Below are 27,287 nucleotides of genomic sequence, written 5' to 3' on the forward strand. Positions count from 1 at the left end.
TTTCTTAGCTGCTATTTTACTTCCATTTCCTCTCAGAGACCAGATAATTTCAGCTTAGGGTGGACAAAGAGTAAGAGAGAATTTAGCTTATTTAAATTAATTCAGGTCTCCAAGTCCAGATGAATTACATCCCAGGATTCTGACGGTACTAATGGAGAAGATCTCCATAATCTTTGAAAACTTCTGGAGGACTGATGAAGTGCCAGAAGGTTTGACATGAGTATCTGAGAAAATCCTAGAAAATATAATCAAGCAGTTGTTTTGCAAGCACTTAGAAAGGAACAAGGTGATTGATAGAAGACTAATCTTGCATTTTTTGGCAAACTAACTAGATTTCCTTTAAAAACCAAAGGAATTCTGTAGATGTAATATACTTAGAGTTTGGTAAGGCATTTGACAAAGTTGGCTGTAGCCTTTTCCTTGATGAACAATGTAGTGTCAATGGTCCCAGTGCCAGATGGATCTTCAGCTGGTGGAACAACCATACACAATGTGCAGTTCTCTGTCTGTTGAATAATGTGTTGATGACCAGACTGTAACAGAATGAAATATGAAGCAGCTAAATTTATCAAAACTGAGAAAGGAGTGTGGCAAGTGTGGCAAGGGTGTATACTATCTCCTTATTTATTTTACTCATATGAAGAATATATCATAAGAAATGCTGAACTAGAAGAAATAGAAAATGTAATGAAAATTGCTGGGAGAAATATGAGTTATCTCAGATATGTTGATGATACCACTTGATGTCTGGAAGCAAGGAAGATTTAAGGGATCACATGTTGAAAGTGAAAGAAGAAAGCACAAAAGCAAACCTACTGTTCAGTATGTATATATTAAAAAACAGCAATACCAATCGAATCCAGTTAGAGTAAGAAATAGTGAAAAATAATAACAAACTTGTTTTCCTGGGCTTAAACATTCATACGGGTGGGTGGCGAAGTCTCATGAAAGAAACTCCTGTGAAGTGTAGAGACATTGCATAGATAGGACTATGGTGAGACCAAACAAAGGAAAAAAAAACACTAGCTGCAGCATGTAGCAGGGTGGCATTTCCACACAGTGTGACAAAACCTGGCAGCATTTAAGGACAGAGAATGATCTTGGTCATGTAACAGGTACTGTAAGAAAAACAAGTCAGAATGGCCTGGGCATTTAGAGGAGAGGGGAGATCTGCAAGTGAGTGTCCTGTATGTTGGAATTATCAGGGGTCAACTCCACATTGTCTCATAAGCATAAGGGGATCTCTCTAGCAAACGCATCTCTCTTGTGCTTGTGGGATGTCACATGGGTCACCTGATTTCCACTTCCTCCTCCTCCTCGGGGCTGGGGATTAACAATCTCCATTACTCTTCTGGCACACATGCAAGCAGGAGGTGCTGCAGGAATGCAGCCCTCCCCCAAGCATCCTCTGCTACCAAGAACCAGTGATGATTAAGTGCTTTCTACTATGAACCTACCTGTATCCAGATCTACTGAATAAAAGTAAGCTACCTCTATTTTTCTTCATCTAACTACAGTGTGAAGACTGAATTTATTTCTGAATGTAATTAAGCTTAATGTGCAAGTTCTTTTTTTTGGTTCATGCTTCTACTCTGCAAGATTGCTGTTTGCTGCTTGGAGTTCTTTTATTACCCTTTAAAAACTCCATCAAGGGTTATGGGCCCAATACAGACCAGTGCAGCCCAGCAGAGTCCAGTATACTGACCAAGAACTGATTTTTGAAAAGGGCTTTGGCCTCACAGCCAAAAAGAAAACCTCTTGCACATTTAAAAAGCAAAATTTAGAATTTTTTTTTCTTGTCTCTGAACAATGGAGAAAGAGGAGGGAGTTTCCCCCGTACCAAGATTGACTGAGGATAATTACTCAGCATGGCTATTCAGATTGAGGATGCAGCTAGATTTTCAAGATTGTTTAGATGCTCTGGATTTTCCTGAATTTAAACCAGAGGATGGGGAGGAAGCCAAGAACCAGTGGAAGAAAAACGATAAGAGAGCTAATATTCTTATTGCCAGATCTCTTCCAGATCACAGATTAGAAGAGATTAAAAATATTTCTACTTCTAAGGAAATGATTAAGAATTCATGCACCCTGTATTCAGAAGGTGATGATCAGAAAGTGATCTTTGTTATGAGAACTGTATGCATGCAATTTGGAGGACAATGTAAATGTAAATGACCACCTGATCAGGCTATAGGCAATCTTTGATCAGCTGAGCACAGTCCAGAATCTCATGAATGAAAAACTTAAGATGTCTTTTGTGCTGAATAGTTTACCAAATAAATTTTTCCATTTGTTGCTGGTCTGAATATGGAAGGGAAAAATCTTTCTCAAATTTTTGGAATGATCAGATCAGAAACTCAAAGGCAAAATTTGTATAACAATAGAGAGCCTGGCAGAGACATGGGTTACCTAGCAATGAAGGGTAGACATGAGCCAGAGCAACCAGGGACACATCAGAAAAACAAAAGGAAAGAAAAGAGAGCCATTATCTGTGATTCATGTGAAAGGCAAGGACATATTGCAAGGTTCTGCAGAAATAAGGACAAGAAGGATTTTTTCAAGGATAAATCCAAGGAAAAATCTTCTAAAGGTGAAAAGGTTTTACACACTGCTTATAAAGCTGATACCAATAAGTGTCCTAGATGATGGGTAATCAATTCAGGGGTAAGCAGGCATCTATGTGGGAATAAAAGTGACTTTTGTGAGCTAAATGAAACCAAAGAAGGAAGCATAACATTAGCAGATGGCAATTCAACTTTGATTCAAGGAAAAGGAAGTGTGCCATTGTGATGCATCAATGGGAGTGATTACAAAGATCTCATAGCAGATGTTTTCTATGTGCCAGACTTAGAAGTTAATTTACTAGGTGTCTCAACATTGAATAACAAGGGCTTTGATGTGATTTTTAATGCTAATGGACAATGTAAAGTCACCAGTGGAGAAAAGATTTATGTTTTCAAAAGGATGGCATCTACCAGGTGCACTGTGAACAACTGCCACCAGATGTCAGCCTTGTCTATCAGCAGCAAAAGGACAACAGCGCCACCATCAGGCACAGATGTTTTGTGCACCATGATTTTAATGCAATTTTAAGAATGAAAACTGAAGGCATGGTAAGAGAATTTGAAATAAGCAACCATGATAAATGCCAATCAAAATATATGATATGCATCAAAGGAAAAGCAACAAGACCAGCCATACCCAAACAAAGGGAAAGGTGGGCAACCAAACCACTCGAACTTATCCACACTGATTTGTGTAGACCTCTTCAAGCATCAGCGGGTGGAAATAAATATGTTTTGTGCTTTATAGATGATTTTTCCAGACCTACCTAATGTATGACCTACCTAATGAAGGAGGAATCCCAAACAGTGGACATGCTGAAAGCATATGTAGCCATGGTGACCAACAAGTTCAACAGAACCCCTCAAGACCTCCAAAGCGATCGCGGAGGTGAGTTTATTTCACAAACCATGCAACCTAACATGGCTAAGTATAGAACACAGACTAACCACTCCATACCCACCTGAACAAAATGGAGTTGCAGAAAGGAAAAATCGCTCACTAATGGACATGGTAAGATGTATGCTTTTAGAAGCAGATCTGCCTTACAAATAGTGGGCAGATGCTGCTTTAACAGCTACGTATTACAGAATAGACTGCCAACCAAAGCCAACAAGGTAACACCTTTTGAGCTGTGGCATGAATGCAAACCAAGTGTAAAGCATCTGAGAGTATTTGGATCCAAGGCTTATGCACACATACCAAAGGAGAAGAGATCCAAACTAGACCCCAGAGCTGAAGAAGGCATCATAATCGCGTATGCCCCAGGAAGCAAGGGATACAGAATCCTGAACCCGAAGACAGGAAAATTAAGCACATGTGGAGTGGTGCACTTCAATGAATGAGAGAGAGGCTACCATAGTCATGCTGATGATGACTGCACAGAAACCAACAGTGGCAGTTACCAGCTTGAGATGTTTAGCCCAATATTCAAAGACACAACCACCACACTGACCCAGAGGGAGGTAGAAGCCCAGGCAGAAACTCCACCAGAGTCAGATGACAAGGTCGAAAATGCAGAAGGGGTTGAACCACCAAGTGCTACTCCTGAACCCACTCCAAGACGCTCATCACGACCCAACAAAGGAGTTTCAGCCGAGAGACTCACCTACCTCACAAGGTCGTTGTTACCAAAAGAACCTGCATCGTGGAATGAAGTGCAGCAAATGCCACCAAATGAAGCAAGCAAGTGGAAGAAAGCAGCATAAGAAGAGCTAGAGGCTCTACACAAGAACAAAACATGGACTTTGACAAAAACTACCAACAGGCAAGAAAGCCATAGGATGCAAATGGGTTTTCAAAGCCAAACAAGATGAAAATGGAGAAGTACAAAGATACAAAGCTAGACCAGTCGCAAAAGGCTAGTCACAAATATATGGACTTGATTACGATGAATGTTTTGCTCCCGTTGTAAAACATACCACAATACTCCTAGCAGCTTCCAGGAACATGAGTGTTGAACACCTAGATGTAAAGACTGCATTTCTACATGGAGAGATAGAGGAAGAACTGTACATGCTACAACCTCCAGGCTTCACCAATCCCAAGACACAGCAACTCGTTTGCAAACTTCAGAAGGGGATTTATGGCCTGAAGCAAGCAGCAAGAGCATGGAATAAGTTGAACCAAATACTTCTTAAGCAAGGTTTTGTTCAAGGCAAAGCTGATCCCTGTCTCTACACAAGACGCAGAAATGGCAGGGAGTTGTACATTCTTTGCTATGTGGATGATTTGGTGACTTGCCATAATAGCAAAAGAGACTTTGACGAAATCGTGTCCAACCTGAATAAAGAAGTAGAAGTCAAGCATCTGGGCAATGCCAGCTACTGGGAATACAGACTGAAAAGAAGATGGAAGCTTTTTTCTAAGCCAGAAGCAAAAGATCCTAGAACTGTTGGAGAGCTTAGAAGTGCAAAACGCCAATCCTATGCCAACACCAATGGAAACAGGTTTCCACAAGCAACAGGAGCCTAGTGAATGTCTACCTGAGAACAATGGCTATACAAATGCCATAGGTAAGCTATTGCATCTAGCCACTACCACTAGGCCAGACATAGCAGCTGCAGTAAATGTTCTATGCAGAAAAACTAGCACACCCACACAGAGAGACTGGACTGGTGTTAAGTGGGTGGGAAGGTACCCAAAGGGCACTATACACCTAAAAGTAAAGCTACCAGCCACTGACAGTCCTAAACTAGTGGGGTTTACAGATGCAGATTGGGCAGAAGACATTACTGACCGTAAATCCATTAGTGGGTATGTATTTTTCTATGTGGGTGGAGCAGTAAGCTGGGGAAGTCATAAGCAAGCTACAGTTGCACATTCATCACAGAGGCAGAGTATGTGTCACCAGCAGAAGCATGCAAAGAGGTTTCATGGCTCAAGTTACTGCTTGAAGACATGGGAATAGAGGAATCTACCCCTATTTAGGTCTATGAAAACAACCAAAGTTGTATTAGACTGTCACGGTCGGAAAAGATTAATGGGAGAAGTAAACACATTAATTTTAAGTATCATGTAGGAAGAGACTTGCAAGAGCAAGGAATAGTCAGACTAGACTATTGTCCCACAAGGAACATGACTGTGGACATTCTCATGAAGCCATTGCCGAGGAGCAGTTACCAAGAACTGTGGAAGAAGTTGAACCTTGTGGACTCTTGAGACATGCTAACTTGAGAAGGAGTATTGGGATTATCAGGGGTCAACTCAGCATTGTCTCATAAGCATAAGGGGATCTCTCTAGCAAACACATCTCTCTTGTGCTTGTGGGATGTCACATGGGTCACCTGATTTCCACTTCCTCCTCCTCAGGGCTGGGGATTAACAATCTCCATTACCCTTCTGGCACACATGCAAGTAGGAGGTGCTGCAGGAATGCAGCCCTCCCCCAAGCATCCTCTGCTACCAAGAACCAGTGATGATTAAGTGCTTTCTACTATGAACCTACCTGTATCCAGATCTACTGAATAAAAGTAAGCTATCTCTATTTTTCTTCATCTAACTACAGTGTGAAGACTGAATTTATTTCTGAATGTAATTAAGCTTAATGTGCAAGTTCTTTTTTTTGGTTCACACTTCTACTCTGCAAGATTGCTGTTTGCTGCTTGGAGTTCTTTTATTAACGTTTAAAAACTCCGTCACTGTAGAAGTGGCAATAGAACCAAGGTGGTCTGCACCAGCATCACAGGGCCACTGTCTTTAAGCCAAGGGAATTTCCCTGAATTCCCTTCCCAGCATGCTGTGGGGATAGCATTCAAGTGAGCCAAGGATAAGCCTCTTCACAAAGGGACTTATGCTGTGAACAGTGGAACACTCTGACAGCTGAGAGAGATAAATTTATTTAATTTATATGGGAACCCATCTTGCAAAAGCAACTTTTTTTTTTAAACATAGTGCTGGATAACATTTTGAGAATATCTCAGACTGCAAGAACAAGTAATAATTCAGTACTTGATTTAAGTAAAACCAAGCCGTTCATTGGAAGCAATAATAATGAAGCTTAAATATTTTGGATGCATAAAAGAAGAATCTGGCAAAGACCCTGATGCTTGGAAAAAGCACAGACAATAGAAAAGTCTGGCAGAAAACAAAATGGCTAAATACTCTCAGTGATCTCATGAGCATGAGCTTCCAAGAACTCAGAGAAACTGCTGCTGGCCCAGGCAATCCTGCCAGTGTACCTTCTGGCTCTGTAGGTCTTGAAGTATGACTCAGCTACAGGAAACAGGTCTTGCTAAAGCAACAGGTAGCCATTGCTTTAATGTAATTATCAGACCTCCTGCCTTACAGTCTGGACTGGAAACACTTAATCCAAGGAGTGAGAATCCAAGAGCTCTAATCAACCATATTTATTAGAAAGTTAAGATTGCAATCCAAGAATTTCAGTGAGCACCCTGTGTTGTGAATTCTGAGAATAGGTCAGACAAAATGTAGCATGCAAGATCCTCTGAATTATTGTGATTTTTTTAGTTTTTGTTTCACCCTTGACTGCTCTTCGGTGATCTTGAATCAGCCCAGAACATGCATCTCTTCAGCAGCCTGAGACTGCCCAATGCCATCTTCGCTTGCTAGCCTTTTTCATTCTTCTCCTCCTCAGTGTGCAGCTTCCCTGTTATGACCAGTTTCTGAGCCCATTTCAGCTTCTTCCCTCCCATGGGAGAACTAAGCGCAAAACCTTCATGTGTTCTTTTCTCAGCCACTTCCCAGATTCAGGTTATTAGCCACAAGTGCAGCTTGTATGTCTGTCTGAGGGATGATGTGACAGGATGGCAAACAGTGTTTTACTGTCCATGCTGTCTCACCTGCTTTCAGAGGAGAGACTTCTATACAAGCAAAGCTCTTGGCCATTTCCTCCACCTCCCCTTTTTTTTTGTATAGAGGGCTGGCAACCTGTCTCTTTTGGGAAAATGTGGCAGTCTCCCTCTGTTCAGTGTTATGATAATAGTCATTCCAATCGGTATGAGAATAAGGTACCACACTTAACTACATTTATTTTATTTACTTTATTTTTTATCCCACCTGTATTATCTTTATAAATAACTCAAGGTGGCAAACATACAGTAGCTAACACTCCTTCGTCCTCCTATTTTTCCCATAACAAGCCTGTGAGGTTAGTTGGGCTGAGAGAGAGGGACTGGCCCAAGGTCACCCAGCTGGCTTGCATGCCTCAGGCGGGACTAGAGCTCTCAGCCTCCTGGTTTCTAGCCTGGTGCCTTAACCACTAGGCCAGACTGGCTCTGATTTAGCATGTAAATCAGAAACTGCTTGCAGGGTCTGATGCCATCATATTTGTTGCAAAAGGAAAAACTCAAGAATTAAGGGACTGATAAAAAAGTCTGAAAACTCAAGAAAGTCAATTATCTCTCTGAGGCCTGGAGATAATTTAACGCTACAATCCCTGAGGCTTGACTACAGCATGTTCTGCAGTACAAGAATGTCATCTAAGTGCAGCTAGTGACCATTTTCTTTAGGAAATGGAAAGCACAAACCTAGCAGAAGAGGTTTAAGGAGGCAGAAGGCCTTTAGAAGGAAAAGAAGTTTGGCATGTAATAAAGCAACATTAGGGAGACCTGTGGGTGTATTCTCACATTTTGCTTCCCAGGGCATGAAGACATTTTGCTAACTCTTTTTAGGGAGAAGGTGGTAGAAAACTGGTGGCAGAGAATTCTAAATGAAACAAATTATTTGGGCCAGTCATGGGAAAGAAAGAGCATTGATCATCTGGTGGGTGACCATTGACAGGTTCTAGACAGGGTACTGTACATGTTTTGTTTTCTTCTTTGAGCCCTTGCCACAGTGAGTACCATCAGGCCTGGTACCCTTTTGGCACACATGCAAGCATTGAGAGGCAGGATGTGACTCCGTTCCTACACAAGCGAACAGTTTCAGATACTGGAGAGAAGCACTCTAGCTCTTATTTTACTCCAGCATGGAGTTCCTCAGGGCTTGCTGCTCTTCCCTAGGCTATTTGACCACTCCCTCAAATTGCCAGGAAAAGTCATCTTGTCTGTTGGTGTCATCAAAAGCAGTATGCTGCTCTCCCAGGCTGAAATAGAGATGCTGTGGAGTTTGCGACACGGTGCTTGGAGGCTGTGAGGATCTGGATGGGGTGAAACAAGCTTAGATTAAGTCTCTCCAAGGCAGAGCTCCTGCTTGTCAAAGGACAAGGTGGCACCTAGAAAATGCTGCTAGTCATTATTCTGGACAGGTTCATGCTCTCCCCTACAGAATTGGTCTATGATTTGGGGGTCTTCTGGGGTGTGTGGCTTGAGGGGTTGTTGGGATCTTTGTACACGAAATGAGCTTGTTTAGAAAATAGATCAACGACAACCCAGATGATGGTTTTGTTCTTGCTTTCAGGTAAATCAACAATAAAGTCCATGGCAATTTGTTTCCAGGGTCTGGAAGGTTCAGCCACAGGCTAAAGGAGCCTTTGAGGTTCTCCCCCTTTTTTCTTGGACCTGGAACAAATGGGGCAGCTAGACACATAGTCCTTGACATCTGTGCCAGCAGAATTGCTGGTGTACTAAATGTAGGGCTTTGACAAACCTGAAATGGCTGGCCATTTTATCGTCATGGGACCAGAGTAAAATTTTAGCCCACAAAGATTCAGGGATGTTTGTTGTTGTTTATTCGTTTAGTTGCTTCCAACTCTTCGTGACTTCATGGACCAGCCCACGCCAGAGCTTCCTGTCGGTCAACACCCCCAGCTCCCCCAGGGACAGGTCCGTCACCTCTAGAATATCATCCATCCACCTTGCCCTTGGTCGGCCCCTCTTCCTTTTGCCCTCCACTCTCCCTGGCATCAGCATCTTCTCCAGGATGACCTGTCTTCTCATTATGTGGCCAAAGTACCTCAGTTTTCCCTTTAATATTCCCTCAAGTGAGCAGTCTGGCTTTATTTCCTGGAGGATGGACTGGTTTGATCTTCTTGCAGTCCAAGGCACTCTCAGAATTTTCCTCCAACACCACAGTTCAAAAGCATCGATCTTCCTTCGCTCAGCCTTCCTTATGGCCCAGCTCTCGCAGCCATATGTTACTATGGGGAACACCATTGCTTTAACAATGCGGACCTTTGTTGTCAGTGTGATGTCTCTGCTCTTAACTATTTTATCGAGATTGGTCATTGCTCTTCTCCCAAGGATTAAGCGTCTTCTGATTTCCTGACTGCAGTCAGCATCTGCAGTCATCTTCGCACCTAGAAATACAAAGTCTTTCACTGCCTCTACATTTTCTCCCTCTATTTGCCAGTTATCAATCAAGCTGGTTGCCATAATCTTGGTTTTTTTGAGGTTTAGCTGCAAGCCAGTGTTTGCACTTTCTTCTTTCACCTTCATCATAAGGCTCCTCAGTTCCTCTTCGCTTTCAGCCATCCAAGTGGTATCATCTGCATATCTGAGATTGTTAATGTTTCTTCCAGCGATTTTAACTCCAGCCTTGGATTCCTCAAGCCCAGCATGTCACATGATGTGTTCTGCGTACAGGTTGAATAGGTAGGGTGAGAGGATACAGCCCTGCCGCACTCCTTTCCCAATCTTACACCAGTCCGTTGTTCCATGGTCTGTTCTTACTGTTGCTGCTTGGTCGTTATACAGATTCTTCAGGAGGCAGACAAGATGACTTGGTATCTCCATACCACTAAGAATTTGCCACAATTTGTTATGGTCCACACAATCAAAGGCTTTAGAAGAGTCAATAAAACAGAAATAGATGTTTTTCTGAAACTCCCTGGCTTTTTCCATTATCCAGCAGATATTGGCAATTTGGTCCCTAGTTCCTCTGCCTTTTCTAAACCCAGCTTGCACATCTGGCAATTCTCGCTCCATGAATTGCTGAAGTCCACCTTGCAGGATCTTGAGCATTACCTTACTGGCATGTGAAATGAGTGCCACTGTTCGATAGTTTGAACATTCTTTAGTGTTTCCCTTTTTTGGTATGGGGATATAAGTTGATTTTTTCCAATCTGATGGCCATTCCTGTGTTTTCCAAATTTGCTGGCATATAGCATGCATTACCTTGACAGCATCATCTTGCAAGATTTTGAACAGTTCAGCTGGGATGCCGTCGTCTCCTGCTACCTTGTTATTAGCAATGCTTCTTAAGGCCCACTCAACCTCACTCTTCAGGATGTCTGGCTCTAGCTCACTGACCACACTGTCAAAGCTATCCCCAATATTGTTATCCTTCCTATACAGGTCTTCTGTATATTCTTGCCACCTTTTCTTGATCTCTTCTTCTTCTGATAGGTCCTTGCCATCTTTGTTTTTGATCATACCCATTTTTGCCTGGAATTTACCTCCAATGTTCCTAATTTTCTGGAAGAGGTCTCTTGTCCTTCCTATTCTATTGTCTTCTTCCACTTCCACACATTGCTTGTTTAAAAATAATTCCTTATCTCCTCTGGCTAACCTCTGGAATTTTGCATTTAATTGGGCATATCTCCCCCTATCACTGTTGCCTTTTGCTTTCCTTCTTTCTTGGGCTGCTTCTAGTGTCTCAGCAGACAGCCATTTTGCCTTCTTGGTTTTCTCTTTCTTTGGGATGTATTTTGTTGCCGCCTCCTGAACAATGTTGCGGACTTCTGTCCATAGTTCTTCCGGGACCCTGTCTACTAAGTCCAGTCCCTTAAATCAATTCTTCACCTCCACTGCATATTCCTTAGGAATATTAGTGAGCTCATATCTAGCTGATCTGTGGGTCTTCCCTAATCTCTTTAGTCTGATCCTAAATTGTGCAAGAAGAAGTTCATGATCTGAACTACAGTCAGCTCCAGGTCTTGGGATGTTTAGTTTGCCAGTAAAATACCACAAGCCATTTAGCTCAGTCAAAGTAGATTTGTTAGTTTGTAACCAAGTGTCAGATTGGAGTGCTGCTCACAACTCTTGTTGCAAGTCGCCCGGCACTTTCACTTTCTCAGCTGCAGTTTGGCTATGAGTTACGGCTGCTAAGCCTAACTGTGTGGGAGAAAAGACCATATCCATGATCTCTGTCCTGACAAGCAGGAACCACGCCAAGACGAGGAATAGGTCTCTAGTGTTTTATTACTGCTACATTAGACAGAAAATCCTAACAAACTGAAGAAGCATGGGAAAACCCAGACAGATAAACCCCAAAAGTCAAGGCGGGTCTGTTCTGTGTCTCTTTGAATGACAGCTCAAATTCTCGCTACTACGCATGCATTTTCCCCCCTGGATAGGGGCCCCCTCCTGCTCACCATCATTGCTCATGACAATCTCCTTTTGCTTGCTATTGTGTTGGGGAAGGTGAGAAAGTGCATCTGCTAAAAAGTTTTTCTTGCCAGAAAAAAATTAACATGAAATTGAATTGACTGAAAAATTGCACCCAACGAAGTTGCTTGGCATTCAGTTTTCTAGGTGTGCGTAACGCCTCCAAATTTTTATGATCAGTCCATACTTCAAATGGATATTTGGCTCCTTCCAAAAGGTGCTGCCAAGCTACAAGGTGTGAAGACTGGAACACTCGAGCATTCACTCAATTACGACTCATAAGCTTTTGCTTATAAATCTATTTAATGAAACGTAGCGTTCAGTACAGAGAGAAAATTGCGAATGGAATTTCCCTCGCATTTCTACATTTTAAAACCACAGTAACTTCAAATCCTCTCCACCACTGCCCTGGCATGAGAAGGAGGTATGTGCCAGCATCTGGCTGTAATGGTTCTTCCTAGATGACCTTGGTGCAAGGAGCAGCTAGCCCAAACAAGATGATTCCCACTCCAACCATGCTCCCCCTCCCTGCTGGTCAACTTGCAGGTTGACACGGGTTGCTGGAAGATGGATGCGAGTCTGATAAGATGTTCTGTGAACATTTGATCAGGTAGCCTGACACAAGGGCTGATTTTACTGTGAAAGCTTATTTCTCCCATACATGCCATCTGCACTCAGTGTCGGTGAATTTATGAGATAAATAAGCGCAAGGGCCAAAGGCACCTTGCGGGTCTCATTGTAACAGTATCACCCCCACAGCCATATCTGATGCATCTGCTTGGATTATGAATGGTTGTTCAGGATCAGGATGTTTTAATATGAGCTCAGCTGTAAAGAAACCCTTCAGATGTTCAAAAACAGCCTGGCATTCAGCCGTCCAGCTTTGCCCCAGGACTTGTGACCTTTCATGTTTCTCCTCTCCCTAGGATTTTTAATAAATCAGTCAAAGGGAGTGAAATTTGGGCAAAATTAGGGATGAACTGGAAATAAAAATTTGCAAACCCCAGGAAACTCTGTAGTTGGTGGCACGTGTGCGGGGGCTCCCATGCAACATTGTCCTGGACCTTGGCAGGGTCCATTTCTATCCCCTTGGTGGATACTGTATAGCCCAAGTAATCCAGTTCTTTTTTCTGGAATTCACATTTCGATAATTTGGCATATAATTGAGTGTCACAAAGCTTGGTCAATACCTTTTTAACAATTTAACGTGTTCTTGTTCATTTTGGGAATAGATCAAGATATCATCCAAATACACTAAGACCCCTTTGTACAGATGTTCATGTAGTATTTCATTTAGAAATTGCATGAACACTCGGACCCCTAGACAACCTGAACGGCATGACCTTGTACTGGTATGACCCCAAAGGGCAATTGAAGGCAGTCTTCCACTCATCCCCTTCATGAAAGCGTATTCGAAAATATGCTTCCCTTAAGTCCACTTGGTAAAAATCCTTCCTTTAGAAAGGTGCGCCAACATGTCCTTCATTAATGGGAGAGGGTATTGGTTTGTAGTGGAAATAGCATTTAACCTTCTATAATCTGTGCATAACCTTAAGGAGCCATCTTTTTAGCATGAAATAAGACAGGTGCAGCCATTGGTGAATTGGCAGACTCAGTGAAACTCTGGGCTAGGTTTTTGTCAATGAACTCTCTAAGGACCTCCTTTTCCTTCTCAGACATTGCATATATTATGGGTTTAGTTTGGCTTTCAGATCAATTTCAATTGCAGTCTTTCTGTGGGAGGGTAATTGGTATGAGTCTCTTTCATCAAATACATCTGCGAATTCTTTGTATTGACTTGGAATTGATGGATTGGGATTGGTGGGAGGAGAGGCTCTCTCCTTTATCACAATGCCTGCAGATTTCAGTTTTTGTGGTCAGAGTCCCTTGGGGTAAACCCAGATAAAATCCATCTTCAAATTTCAAGCTCCCCACTTCCCAATCTACCTGGGGTTTGCTGCTCCATAGCCATGGCAACCCTAAAATCATGGCATAATTGGTGACAGGCGCCACAATGAATTATAAAGTCTCTGTATGGCTGCCTATCTGCATGGCTACAGTCTGTAATATTGCACTGGGCCCCCGTGAGCTTCCGACCCATCCAATTGCATAAAGACTATGGGTTGCTTTAGCTTCCTCACATTTAAGTCTAGCTCTTTTACTATAGCAGGATGAATTAAACATCTGGTGCACCCTGAGTCCAACATGGCCATTAAGTCAGCTGTGTAGTTAGTTCTTAAGTTCTTTAATTGGACTCCTATCATCAACGTTGGACTATCATCACTTACCAGTGGGTCCTCATGCCCATCATCCACCGCCTGCCTGTTGGTGCATTTCAGAGTAGGCATACCTCATTTCCTGCCAACTGGGGGGTTTCCTCTTCAGAGTCTCAGAATCCTCTGAGACCAATGCAGATTCCTCTTTGCGTGTAGTGGCATTAGCCGCAGTGCTCTTGCACTTGACAAGTGGAGATTTTGCTGTCTTGGTCCCTGGCTTTGCGGTGGTGGCCAATCCTGCACGAGGGCAATCCGAAGCTCAGTGTCCTTCTTTTCCACATTTAAAACAAACCCCCTTTTTCACTTGCTGCTCTCTCTTCCTCCCATTGCCGACTTGGCTTTCTTGGTCCTGCCAATACATTGGTTGGGGCTCCAGTTTTTTCCCCATCACTTGAGCTTGTACCTGGCATCTAACTTGGAATTGGGTGTTCTCCACTTCTCTGGCCAAACAGATCCATTCTCCCACTGTGATGGGGTCTCCTTGTCCCAGTGCCCAGTGTAGCAACTCTGGTTGCAGCCCACCTTTGAAGTAATCCACTTTGGTAGATGCTGACCAATCAGTTACCTTTCCCACCAAAGCTTTAAATTCCATTGCATATTCAGATACAGTTTTGGACCCCTGTCGGAGTTGCTGGAGGGCTATTTTGGCCTGTAGCTTCACTAGTGGGTCTTAGAAATGTTCTCTCAAGGCTCTCATGAAGTCATCTAAACTGCAGAGTTCTGGGGCCGCTGCATTGTGCAACTGCACTAGCCAGTCTCCCACTGGCCCTTTCAGCCTGGACCCTACTAAATTCACCTTAGAACTTTCTGTGGGAAAGGTGTCCCCAAACTCTTCCATGTATGCTCCCATATTAGTTACGAAAAAGGACAGCTGCTGAGGGTCCCCATTAAACTTCACCTGCAGCTTGTGGTACCCAGTCTTGGGAGGGGGAAGACTTACATGTCCAGTTAGTGGTTCTCCCCATGTCACTGAAGGTCAGCCACTCTTCCTGGTCTCCAATGCTGGAGATAGTTGTCTTGCCCCGGGGGTTGGCTTGGGTGTGGATCTTTTGGATGACAGGATGGATTCTGCCTTCGGTTGATTTAACACCTGATCCAAGGACAAAGAGATACTTTGAAGGATGGTTTCTATGGAGGCTACCTGGGCTTCTAGATTTTGCATTCAGTCCATCTGGTTCGAGTTCAGAACCCTTGGAACTGGACCCTCTGGTCTTTGGTCACACCTCTGTGGACTGGTGAGGAGTCAGTGTGACTTCATCTCCCACCCCTTCTTCCCAATTTTGGGTACTTCATCGATCTCTGGATGTTGTCCATTCCACTCCTTAAAGATCTGGGTGACTTGGTGGCTGGAGCCAGGATGCAGTGGTCTTGGAGCCTCAAGTAACGTCTAAGGTTATTCTGTATCCAGCTCCACTGTGTGGCTTTGCTGCTGTAAGGAGATTCCCACAGTGCCTTCTGTTTCCGAATCTCCATCAGATCTAGTCACCCATCCAGCTATCACCTCTGGTTCAATCAGCTGCATCATTGTCTCTTCTTCCTCCACCAAAGTAGTTGGATCTCCCAGTGTTAATTTTGACATAGTTGTAGAATCTGAACTCTCTTCTGGGTATGTACATTGCCAGGTAGAGTCAGGTTGATGATTCCCAACTTCATGTGATGACTGCCTACTCAGCTTATTGTTAAATTTGATTCATTCATGATTGAGTAGAAATCTCTTTAATGGAGTGTAGTGTGCAGTACAGAGAAAAAGTTGCGAATAGAAGTTCCCACACTTTCCCCAAGTTAAACAGCCCAATGAATTCAACTCCCTCCCCTTCTTTGGTATGCAGCCCCCCTTTTCATGCCAGTCCATTCAGTTCTGTGCAGATGTCTGCAGTGGCTCTGCCAGTTGACCTTGGATGCCAGAGATAGTCCAAACAAGATGCTTTCACACTCCCGGCTTGTCCCCCCTCCCACTTCTACTGACTCAGAGGTTTCAACCCATGTTGATTCCATTCATGAATGCAAGTTGGATCAGATGTTCTGGGAATGTTTGATCTGGGAGCATGACACCTGCTTAAACAGGTGGAAGCCATAGCAGGAGGGCCTTCATCCAGCTTTGACTGGTGTGCCAGTTAGGTGCCAGGCCCTGCTTGGACCAAGATACCCTGAGAAAAGTAACTCACACCTTAATCACCAATTGACTGGGCTCTTGCAATGCACTCTACACAAGGCCACCTTTGGAGAAAACCCAGAAGCTGTAGCTGGTAGAAAATGTAACCCCACCAGTGCTGAATACACCTATTTTTAAGTCACTGTGTTGGTCACCAATAGGTTCCTGGGCCCAGTCCTAGTCATTGCCTTTAAAGCCCTATACCGCCTAGTGTTAGGATGGAGTCTGAGGACTCCGAAGTCGGTGTGGAGGAGGGGATCCGGGTGACAGTGAGGGGGCGAAAACTAAAGAACCTTCAGAGCTGCTGATTGGTGGAGTCTCTGATGAAGAGACTCAGCAGCCAATCAGCGCTCGAAAGTGGAGGGCAGCAAAGAGAGCTCAAGAGCTCAAAAAACGATTGGCTCCCTGACGCAAATGGGAAAGTCAAGCGCTTAAAAGGCACCCTCACCGAGAACGGGTTGTCGGTGACAACCATTCTCTTCTCACAGCCGCATCTCCAGATCTTGTCACCTCAGACGATCTCTTTACCTTGTCTGCCAACCGTTCCCTTCAGGATCTTGTCTTTGTTGCTTCTCCTGCTCCTGAACTTGCTGCCTCTCTCTGCAGTGCCTCCTGCCTCCGATCTTGCCGCCGAGCAGCCGCTGTCTCTGAAACCTCTCTCTGCTGCACTTCCTGCTTCCTAATCTTGCTGCTGACAGCTGCTCATTCTGAAGCCCTCTGCCGCCGTGCCTCCTGTCTCCTGTGGTGCTGTGGCTGGTCCTTGGATTATTCTCCTCAGCTGATTAAAGTAACCTCTCCTCTTGCTGAGCTGCTGCCTTGCTGCTGCCTTGGGAGTTGCTGTCTGTCACTAATTTGGTAGTCTCTGCTTCTTACCTCGCTGCTGAGTGAGTCAGTCCTTCAGTCTACATTTACTTCTGTCTTGCTTTGGTGATTTCATCTACTCAGTCCCTCCTTGTCGTTGCCTTGCTGTTGTGCAAGCCAGTTCCTATCCAGCTGCTTTGAGCATTCTGCCATTGCTTGACTCAGTCTGTCAGCTGGGTCTAATTCCTTGCCTGTTTTCATCAACATCAGTCCTTGTCTCCAGCCTTTTGATTTGAATCCAGTTTCAACCATGTTAGCCATTGCAGTTATTAATTAATTTGTGATAAATCTGTTTTCACCTCTTCCGTGTCTGGTTTAGTGGGTCAGAACACCTAATCATATAATGCCCCAAGTTGAGCAATGTCTTGCCAGAACAAAATCTGCTTGCCCTGCATGCACGTTGCAAGAAGGCCTGCTGGGAGTCTCCCCCACCTCGCCTCTGCCTGAGGCATGTGGCGTAAGGAGAAGGCTGCAGGTCTTCTTGGTAGTGATCCCCACTTTATGGAGCACTTCCCCCCAGAAATACATGCAGCTGCCACCCTTGTGGCTTTCTAAAAACAGGTTAAATCAGGGCCATTCCATTGTGCCTTTGACCCAAGCTTACTGAGGCTTTTTAATTTATCCCTTTTATTCTCCTGTTGGTCTCCCAGGATGCTCTAGAGTGGGGATGGCTTACAAATGCTATAAAATTAATAAATGCCCTCATGACAGCACTTCCATCTCAGACATTGCTACCAATTTGAACTGTGGGATCCTGTGCAGTAATGGAGAAATCAAGAAAACCTGGCATGTAGAGACTCCCTGTTAATCTCTTAGCTTAGGGATTGCTATTGCCTAAACTGCCCCACCCTGCCACCGCTGCCCATTCTTACTCACCAAGTGTCACTACAGTACTGGCTTGGAGATGCTGGAGAAGACAGGGCACTTGGTATGACAGTATCTTCTGACGAGTCCTTTGCACAACCCTCTAAGTTGTCTCAGCCTGTGTTCCTTCAGCTGTCATTTCTTTGGGGCACCTTCCCTCCCTCGGGCTTTACTTTGTTCCTTTCTCACCGCTGCTTCTCTCCTCAGGGGCCTCTTCGTTGTTTCAGTTGGGGAGGGGTGTTATCATTCTCCTGACCCAAAGCAGCCATCCAGATAACCTTGGGGACTCTGGGGACAAACCTGGGGATGACCCATTTCCTCAGCTTTAACTGGCATCAGCGCTTTGAGGTAGGCCAGGTCAGGAAACAGCACCCTCTAAGAGTAAAAAGAGTATTCCTGGAATACTCTTTCTACTCTTATAGGGCGGTATTACTATTATGGTTAGTCACACGGTCAGCCAGATGTTTAGACTGGATTTGGTATTTTTGTCCACCTATCCTTCCCACGGATCTGGGTTAGGCAAATGTTGTTTGATGGTGTTAAAGCCATCATCACAGGATGGAAGCTGTTCCAAGTAAAGCTGCCTTTTGCAACTGACTGATGGTGATTTTGTCAATGCTGAAAGTGTTCAAATGGTACTCCAAATATTTTGGGATTGCACCCAAGGCACCTATTACTATTGATACTATCTTTGCTTTCTTTTGCCAGTCATTCTACATCTATTTGCAGGTCTGTTTTTTGTGATTTTCTTTGGTTCTTTCTCTTCTCTTCTGCTGCCTCAAGGTGTTGCAGTGTCCACTATCCAGACTTTTTTGTCTTTCTTATCAAGAATTGTTAAGTTTGGGGTGTTGTGTGGCAGATGCTTGTCTGTTTGAATTTTAAAGTCCCAGAGCACGTTGGCTTTTTCATTTTCTATTACTTTGTCTATTTTGTGGTTCTACCAGTTCCTGCTTGCAGGCAAATGGTATTTCTTGCAGATATTCCAATGCACCATTGTTGCTACTTTGCCATGCGGTTGTTTGTAGTCAGTCTATGCAATCTTCTTGCAACAGCTAACTAGGTGGTCCGCTGTTATTTCAGCTGTCTCTTTCTTCAACTTTCCTGCTTTTAGCCGTTGCCAGGTCTTGTTGTTATCTGCTTTGCCCCCTAGTTTTTTTATGTACTGGCCATGTAATACTTTGCCTTGTCTCTTTTCTCTTCTTCATTTGGTCTTTCTTATAGGCCAGTTTGGTCTCTTTGGTATACAGTAAGCCTTTATGGTATATTAGCTTCAGTGCATCTTCTTCACTGTCCTTCACATATTCTTCCAGTGCCCTTCAACTGTCTGGTATACTTGCAACACCATGCCCACCTATGCTCCTCAGTAAATAAGAGTCTGTCAATGTTGCTGCGCGGATGAAGGGCATGATTCATTGTCATTATTTTTCTGGTCTTCCTATCCAGAGCTTCTAGTTCAGCTTGAGTCCAGTCTACTATTCCAGCTGTATAATGACTGGAATTGCCCAAGTTTTAATCATCTTGATGGTATTTCCTCCACTGAATTTGGACTTTAAGATCTTCTTCACTCTTCTGATGTATTCACTACTTCTTGACTTCTGTGTGCTTGATGTTGTCAACCTGAAGGATGCCCAGGCATTTGTAGTGATCTTCTTCATCCAGACTCTTGATGTTATTTCCATAGGGCATCTTCATTCCTTCAGTTTTCATATTTTTCCCTTGTTGATGGTAAGGGTGGCACATTTGTCCAGTCCAAACTCCATTGTAATATCTTGGCTGTATATTTGGACAGTGTGGAGCAGCGATTCCATTTCAGATGGTGTTTTCATAGCTTGTGTCGGTTATGCTGTAGTGAGTTGAGGGGTCAGGCACTTTTTGATAAAGTTGTGCAGGTATCCATTTTGCTGGAAGAGGCTGTATAGGCGGTCTGTTTCCTCTTTCTGGTGTTCTGGGTTGCTGCAGTGTGTTTGTGCTTGTCTGAATAATGTTCTTACAAAGCTCATCTTGTGGGTGGTTGAGTTGTTGCTTTGCTAGCTGAGTGCTTGGTTAGTGTGGGTTATTTTTTTGATAGACTTGATTTTCTAATTTGCCATTGGTTCCTCTGCTGATGAGTAAATCCAGGAAAGGTAGTACGTTATTTCTTTCTTATTTTCTTGTGAATTTTATTCCTCTGAAGATGTTGTTGATTGTCCCATGTGTTTTCTCTAGTTGTTCCTTTTTTATTATAGTGAAGGTATAATGGATTCATACTTTTGGTTGTATGTCTGGCTACCTTCAAAGTTTTCATGGGACATAACTGCTACCTCCCCCCCATGACCCCCCAGCACAGAGGTTGATACACCACCCAAAACCTTCCTGGACAAATTTTGGACAGAGGAACCACTCTGTCCTTGCTCACCAGTTCTTGGTAATATTTGCTGAATAAGAGTAAACAGTGAGCTAGTCAAGCTTGCAGAGTGGTGACAAGTACCAGTGATTGTGAAGAGGTCCAAAAGCATCTCTTTAAATTAGATGAAGAGTCAGACAAATGGCCAATATGGTTCAGTTTAGGTTAGCGTGAGATGTACATTGTGGCAAAAATCCTACCTTCACAAATATACTGAAGACTCAACATTGGGGGCAGCTAGTCTCTAAAGACCACTGCAGGAGAACAATGTTGAGAGAGAGGTGTGTCTCCTTCTGCTTCTCAGCACCCCAGAGGCATCTGGTTGCCACTGAGAGGCAAGTGCTGGATGAAGGCTCGATTCCCCAGGGCAGTTCTTATGCCCGTAGCATGCAGTTCCTGCAAAATAAAAGACAGGTTCCAGGCTTGAAATCATTAGTTGTTGTTTATTCATTCAGTCGCTTCCGACTCTTCGTGACTTCATGGACCAGCCCACGCCAGAGCTTCCTGTCGGTCGTCAACACCCCCAGCTCCCCCAGGGACGAGTCTGTCACCTCTATAATATCGTCTATCCATCTTGCCCTTGGTCGGCCCCTCTTCCTTTTGCCTTCCACTCTCCCCAGCATCAGCAACTTCTCCATTATGTGGCCAAAGTACCTCAGTGTGTTGATCCTTCGAACATCAGATTCACCATTCACCACCAGCACCGTCGGCCGCTAGCCGTCCTTTCGGCTTTGAGCTAGCTGCGTCATCACATCTGGGGCTCGTTGAACTCATCCTCTGTTCCTCCCCAGTAGCATTTTGACCATCTTCTGACCTGGGGGTCTCATCTTCCGATGGTATACCGACATATCTCTGGTTGTTCTGATCCATTTAGTTTTCACGGCAAGAATACTGGGGTGGGTTGCCATTACCTTCCCCAGGGATTGCATTTAGTCTGACCTCTCTGTCATGACCTTCCCGTCTTGGGTGGCCCTTCACAGTTTAGCTCCTGGCATTGTTGAGATGCTCAAGCTCCAGCACCACGACAAGGTAACGATCCTTTGCTGAAGGAAATCATTAGTGGGGGAACTGAAATGAGAACTCCTGCAAAGCTAACTGAAACTCATTTTGTCTCTGCAGGATGAAGCTGGCATTGCAGAAGATGGGTGAAGTGAGCAAGAAGCAGCAAGAACATACGCGGGATGTTCGTGTCCTGCAGCAGAAATTAGTCATGATTAAAGAAGTGAGTTTTAAAGTTTAAAACTTGCTAGAAAATCGTTTAAAATTTAGAACACAGATGAGTCTTGTAGTCTGAGGAAGTCCTGGAAAGGCTCCACCTTGTCTGTCCAAGGTGTTTTCAGTAATGGTATCCTGGCCAGGTGATTCCTCCAAAGCTTTTACTTAGTTAAGGGAAGCTGTTCACTTATACAATGGAATTTTATTTAGACCAACAAATAAAATGGATAAAGCTGGAACAGAATGAATGCAGCTAAATTCAGCACATCCAATGGTGACAAGTATATTGTTCTGCATCTGGGTAGGGAGGAAATAATGAAATGTATAGATACAGAATGTTGGACCAGCTAGGATCTAGACTTCCATGGACACACAAACCACGGAAAGTGACAAGATGTGTTTCAACAACCTTGCTTTGGTTTCTTCAAATTTCCCATACAATTAGCCCTTTAATACACTTCTCAGTTACCAAAGATGGAGCCAATAGGAAAAGGTTAACTCCACCTCTTCCAGATGGAAGGCAGAGCTTCTACCTCATCCAGACCTTTGGTCTCAACTCTCATCCCCTTCTGACCTGGAAGAAAGTAAATTTTCTCAAGGAATTTGTGGAGGCAAAAGCAGGGCTTCAGAGGTTTTCTATTGCCAAGCTTTTCCCAGCACTGACAAGAAAGATGGCAAGAGCGACTAATCTGGATTTTGAGATTTGACCCCTAGGCAGAATGAAGCCCTGGGGTATTCAGCAGACATGTTTCTGCAACTTCAAGCCTTGAGCTTAGGATTCCACTGCCACATGTTTTCTCAAGAGGTCATCAAGGAAGGATAAGCAGACCATCTTCCTTTCAGGCATCTCGTCCTTCCACAGCTGGCAAACTCTGGTGCCACAGGAGACTGTGGATTGGCTGAAAACGCCATCAGCGAGTGAATCTGGAGCAGCCCTTTTCTGCAGGATGGTAGTGCAGAGGCAGGGGAGTGGGGTTCTTGTAGACCCCCTTGAAGGGAGCTTTGAAAAGGGCCTGTGAGATTCAGTCTCAGCTAATACCTCTGTTGCCCCCATAGCCCTGATAATGTGTGCTTGTGAACCTGCATGGAGGCTGAAGGAGATATTTGGTAAATTTGCCCAGGCAGCTGAGTTGATTGCGGATATTGCCTGGTGGTCTTCAGGTGCAACTTGCCCTGTGGCAGTGGGGGTGGCAGCTTAATGAGGACTGTGGCTCAAGGGCATTGGCAAGTCAATCACCAATGTAGGACCAATCGGTGTGCAATCCCTCCACATTTTGGAGAGGCCATTAACTCTGTGCTAGCAGAGGACAGGAATCAGAAGAAACCCTTCCTTAATAAGAAAGAAAGAATGCACCATATTTCTCGGAAAACCAGCATCTTCCTTTGAAGCCATGGAACAATCCACCAGTCCTTTGCATCTGAAGTTAAGGAAGCAATCCCTGAGGATAACAAGATCTTCAGTGAAGATATTTCAGGAGGGCCTGAGGCAAGGAGGTCAAGAGTGTCAATGCCAGGGGTCACCAGGTGGATTGGCACCTGCAACAATTTCCTTCCCCTGTCTTGGAAGAAACTCGCAGAGACATGTGGTGCTTGACTTGGTTGAAAGAAGATTTGTGCTGAAGTCCAGATCTCTTCCAGCAGACTGGCTTGCTTGGTCGCTGATGTCCAGGGAGTTGAGACTACATCAGAGGACATGAGGTGCCATCCATCATCTGCTCAGTGTTTGAGTGATCGCGCAGGTGCCTCCACAGGAAAAGTTTACTGGCCTGTCCTTGATGATGTTCACAGTTGAAAGCAAAATAGCACCTGGATTGTTGTTTTAAACTTGAAGTTATTGAACTTCAACAAGGAGTCTTCACCATTGGTCTTGGATGAGGTTGCACTTCCCCATTTGAGGCTGGTGTACAACTTGGAGGTCTTCCTGGACTCACAGCTTCTACTGGATGAACAGGTAGCAGCTATGGGTAGGAGGGCCATCTTCTGCACCAGTTGTGCTCTTTATTCAACCAAGAGGCCCTTCAGACAGTCAGTCATTCCCTGGACACTTCACAACTGGACTATTGCAATGCAGTCTACATGGAGCTGTCCTTAAAGACCATGCTGGAGCTACAGCTGATTTAAATGAAGTAGCACGAGTAGTAACAGGCACTTCTTGTTATGTCCATGTGTGTGCAAGCTGTATTAGCTGCCAGTTGGCTTCCAAGTGCAATCCAAGGTGCTGGTCATTATCTATAAAGCCCTTAATGGCAATTATTTAAGAATGGCCTATTCCCAATTTTTTCTGCCCATCTGGTACATTCAGGCAAAGTGAGTGCACTCCAAGCCCCGTTAGTTGAAAGTTGTCATCTTGTGGGATCGGGGAGGTATGCTTCTTCCTTGCTGCCTCTGCCCCCTGGAACAACATCTCCCCAGGGATACACAGGGATGCAAGCCTGCCCTCATTCCTATTACTTTGGTGCAACACTGGTTGGATGACTCCAGAGGCACTTGCAATAATCAAAGGTGCCAAAATGGTGGGCATGACTGGGTGATGGAAGCCCCACCCCCTTTTAAAGTGCATTATATGTGGAAGCCCCTGGATGACATTGGAGGATGCTATGAGATTAGTGTGGACACTCTAATTAGAGATACATTAGTGTGGCTCTAAAAAAAACGAGATTAGATACTGAATTAGGAAAGACTCATGGAAGGTTTATTTTGTATCTAGAAGCGGCAGCAAGATTATTATATGCACAAAGATGGAACAGTATTGAAATTCCCACAATGGAGGAGTGGATTGTAAAACTGTCAGAATTAGTGGAAATGGCAAAACTGACTTGTTTGGTCAGGGAGAAAACAACAAGTGCTTTTTTAAAAGATTGGAAACCTTTTACAGACTTTTTGCTAAAAGTAGAAAACAAGGAAATAATGATTTATGGATTTAATGGTTGAAAAATATAAGAATTTAATATGGGGTTAAAGAGATTTCTGGAAGAGATAAGAGGGAGGGAGGACAATGGGTTTGTCAATATCTCTTGAAGAGAAGGTTGGAAGTCATTATATTTCATAACTTTAGTTTTCTTTCTCCTTTTTTTCTTTGTTCATACCTTCTTCTTCCTTCCTTTTTTCTTTCTTTTTTTCTTCAGATTTGTATTTTACTTTATGTAAAATTCTCATTAAATATAAGTTAAAAAGAAGAAAAATAATGAGATTACTCTTCCAAACGTGTTAACCTTTTCTTAATTTGCATTGTAAGTTTGCATTAGCTTTATATTTTATAATTCATAGTTTTTTATCAACTCATTAATTGTATCACAGCTTAAATGTCAGACTGTTACAGCTCATTTTTTTTTTAAAAGGAGAGGGTTCATTGGAATGTGCTGCAGTGTCAGGCATAGTGAGCCAGGGAGATGACCTTGGAGAAAGAGCCCAGAGGCTGTTAGGGAAATGCCAGGTGCATCAGAAAAAGGTGTATCACATCCAGAGAGGTGGGAAGGGGTTACAAAGAGACTCAAACTAACCCCTTCCCCACAATTCTCTGGGATATAAGAGGGGCAGGAGGGAAGACATGGACAGACTGGCAAGATTCTGTTATTATAGCCTATATTATGGTCCTAGTCTTCCTCTGGAGTTGTTCCCTGATCCAGCCTGCCCTGAAGGACTGACACGGGACTAAGTAGCAGCAACAGCAGAGCCCTTCAGAATTTCTAAAACAATTGAAGCAGGGCAGCTGGCTTGTGGGAGCTGCTGCCTGCACTGTCCTGCGCAAAATCACCACTCGCTTGGGATGCATAGACACAAGAGAGCCCTGAAGAGATGCTAGAGAGTTGTGCAAATATATCCAGATGAAAAAAGGTAAAAGGGTAGCCATGCCCTAGTATGACAGGCATGATCAGTCCAGGTAGGGCAAGCAATGGGTTGCTCGGTGGCTTCATGCCAGTAGGTTGCTTGTTGGGGGCAGAGTCATTGTTTTGCTTGGAGAATGACCAATCGTGGATCTTCCTTATTTGCCTCCAGCAAATGGCCCAGTGGCAGAAGGAGGTGGAAAGAGAACAAGAGGTGCTGAAGCAGCATGAGATGGAGTGCCGGAAGTATGAGGCACGCATTGATGCTCTCACAAAGAAGAGAGATGCTTTGGAGAAGAAGAAGGAGATGGCCATGAAAAAGGTACTGGCTGGGGTGTTGTCTAGCTGGCTTGGTCCAGTTTAGGTGAACTGGTTGTTACGTATTTGTACACATTACCACTAAGTCAAGAACTCCTATTTTCCCAAATCGGCCCCAACAGCTGAACTGATGCTCATCCAGGCAGAGTGGGAAGGCAAGCCCAGAGTGCAGCAGGTGGGGACTTTGCTTTTCATGTGTAAGGAAAACCAGAGCCTTGGAAGGACCTGACTCCTGGTGTTGCTCTCCATTTTGCTGGAATAAACTGATACTGTGTGCTTGTCCAGGCAGAGCTGAGAGATGGCAAGTTTGTATCTCAAGCTATCGCGTTATATACAAACAATTAAAGTAGTGTAAAACAAAGGTTATGATTAGTAGTGAGTTAAGGTTTAGGTCTGTTAGGGTATTTAGTGTGGAATTTCTTGATTAATGCAGGTGCATTTACATGGTGACCATAAACCCATTCATGATCGGGAAAATGTTTCTAATCAGATATTGTAAAGAACGTCAATATTTGCGTGAATCTAGGATTTCTTTGACCTCAACATGTTGTTCGCTGTCAATCATGATGGGGGTTGATGTCGGTGCTGTCAGATGCCATCTGGGTGACTCTTGAGCAGGCTTCAACAAGCTGTAATGGAAAACAGGGTGAATCATTTTTAGATTGTGAGGAAGTTGCAGTTGTGCTGCGACATGGTTGATGATTTTAGTAATGGGAAAAGGTCCAATGAATTTAGGATTGAGCTTTTTTGATGGCTTTGTAGAACGTAAAAATTTGATGGATAGATAAACTTTATCTCCAACTTTCATTTGCCATTCAGGAGAATGTTTGTGGTCGGCGAACTTTTTATAAGTTTGTTGAGCTTTTAATGCCTGCTGAATGATTGGCCATGCAGAGGCGACTTTTTTGCACCAATCTGCTGCAGAACAGTCCTCAGGGGGAAAGAGGCAGTTGACTACTTGGCTGTTGACTACTTGGAACAGTGTGAGCCCTGTGCTTTGGTGAACTGCATTGTATGCTACTTCTGCAAAAGGAAGGAGGTCAACCCAGTCGTCCTGCTGGTAATTTATGTAACAGCGAATGAATTGCTCTAGAGTAGAATTAGCACGTTCAGTCGCTCCATCCATGGGTGTGTGTGACGATGAGCTCAATGATCGTTCAATGCCAATTAATTTTAAAAAGGATTTCCAAAACTTAGAAGTAAATTGTATGCCATGATCCAAAATCACACATTCAGGACATCCTTGTATACAATACATGTGATGTAAAAACAGCTTGGCCAGTTGGGGAGCTTTAGGAATTTTAGAACATGGCACAAAATGGGCTTGTTTAGAAAATGGATCTATAACTACCCAAATTACAGTTTTGTTTTTGCTCTCTGGTAAAAGGTAAAGGTAAAGGTTTCCCTTGACATTAAGTCCAGTCGTGTCCGACTCTAGGGGGTGGTGCTCATCTCCGTTTCAAGCTGAAGAGCCGGCGTTTGTCCGTAGACCCTTCCATGGTCATGTGGCCAGCATGACTAAACACCGTTACCTACCCGCCGAAGCGGTACCTATTAATCTACTCACATTTGCATGTTTTTGAACTGCTAGGTTGGCAGGAGCTG

General features: G+C 43.9%; 1 protein-coding gene across 1 annotated transcript in view; it reads left to right on the forward strand.

Annotated features, from left to right (window-relative positions):
* Positions 1 to 27,287, forward strand: part of DNHD1 (dynein heavy chain domain 1) — a 100,501-nt gene that overhangs the window by 51,671 nt on the left and 21,543 nt on the right. Inside the window, exons 27-28 of the mRNA XM_063304798.1 lie at positions 21,445 to 21,547; positions 25,537 to 25,686. Coding sequence (XP_063160868.1) covers positions 21,445 to 21,547; positions 25,537 to 25,686 — 253 coding nt within the window. The remainder of the gene's footprint in view (positions 1 to 21,444; positions 21,548 to 25,536; positions 25,687 to 27,287) is intronic.

The sequence above is a fragment of the Candoia aspera genome, chromosome 5 (assembly GCF_035149785.1).
Source record: "Candoia aspera isolate rCanAsp1 chromosome 5, rCanAsp1.hap2, whole genome shotgun sequence".
Classification (NCBI taxonomy): Eukaryota; Metazoa; Chordata; class Lepidosauria; order Squamata; family Boidae; genus Candoia; species Candoia aspera.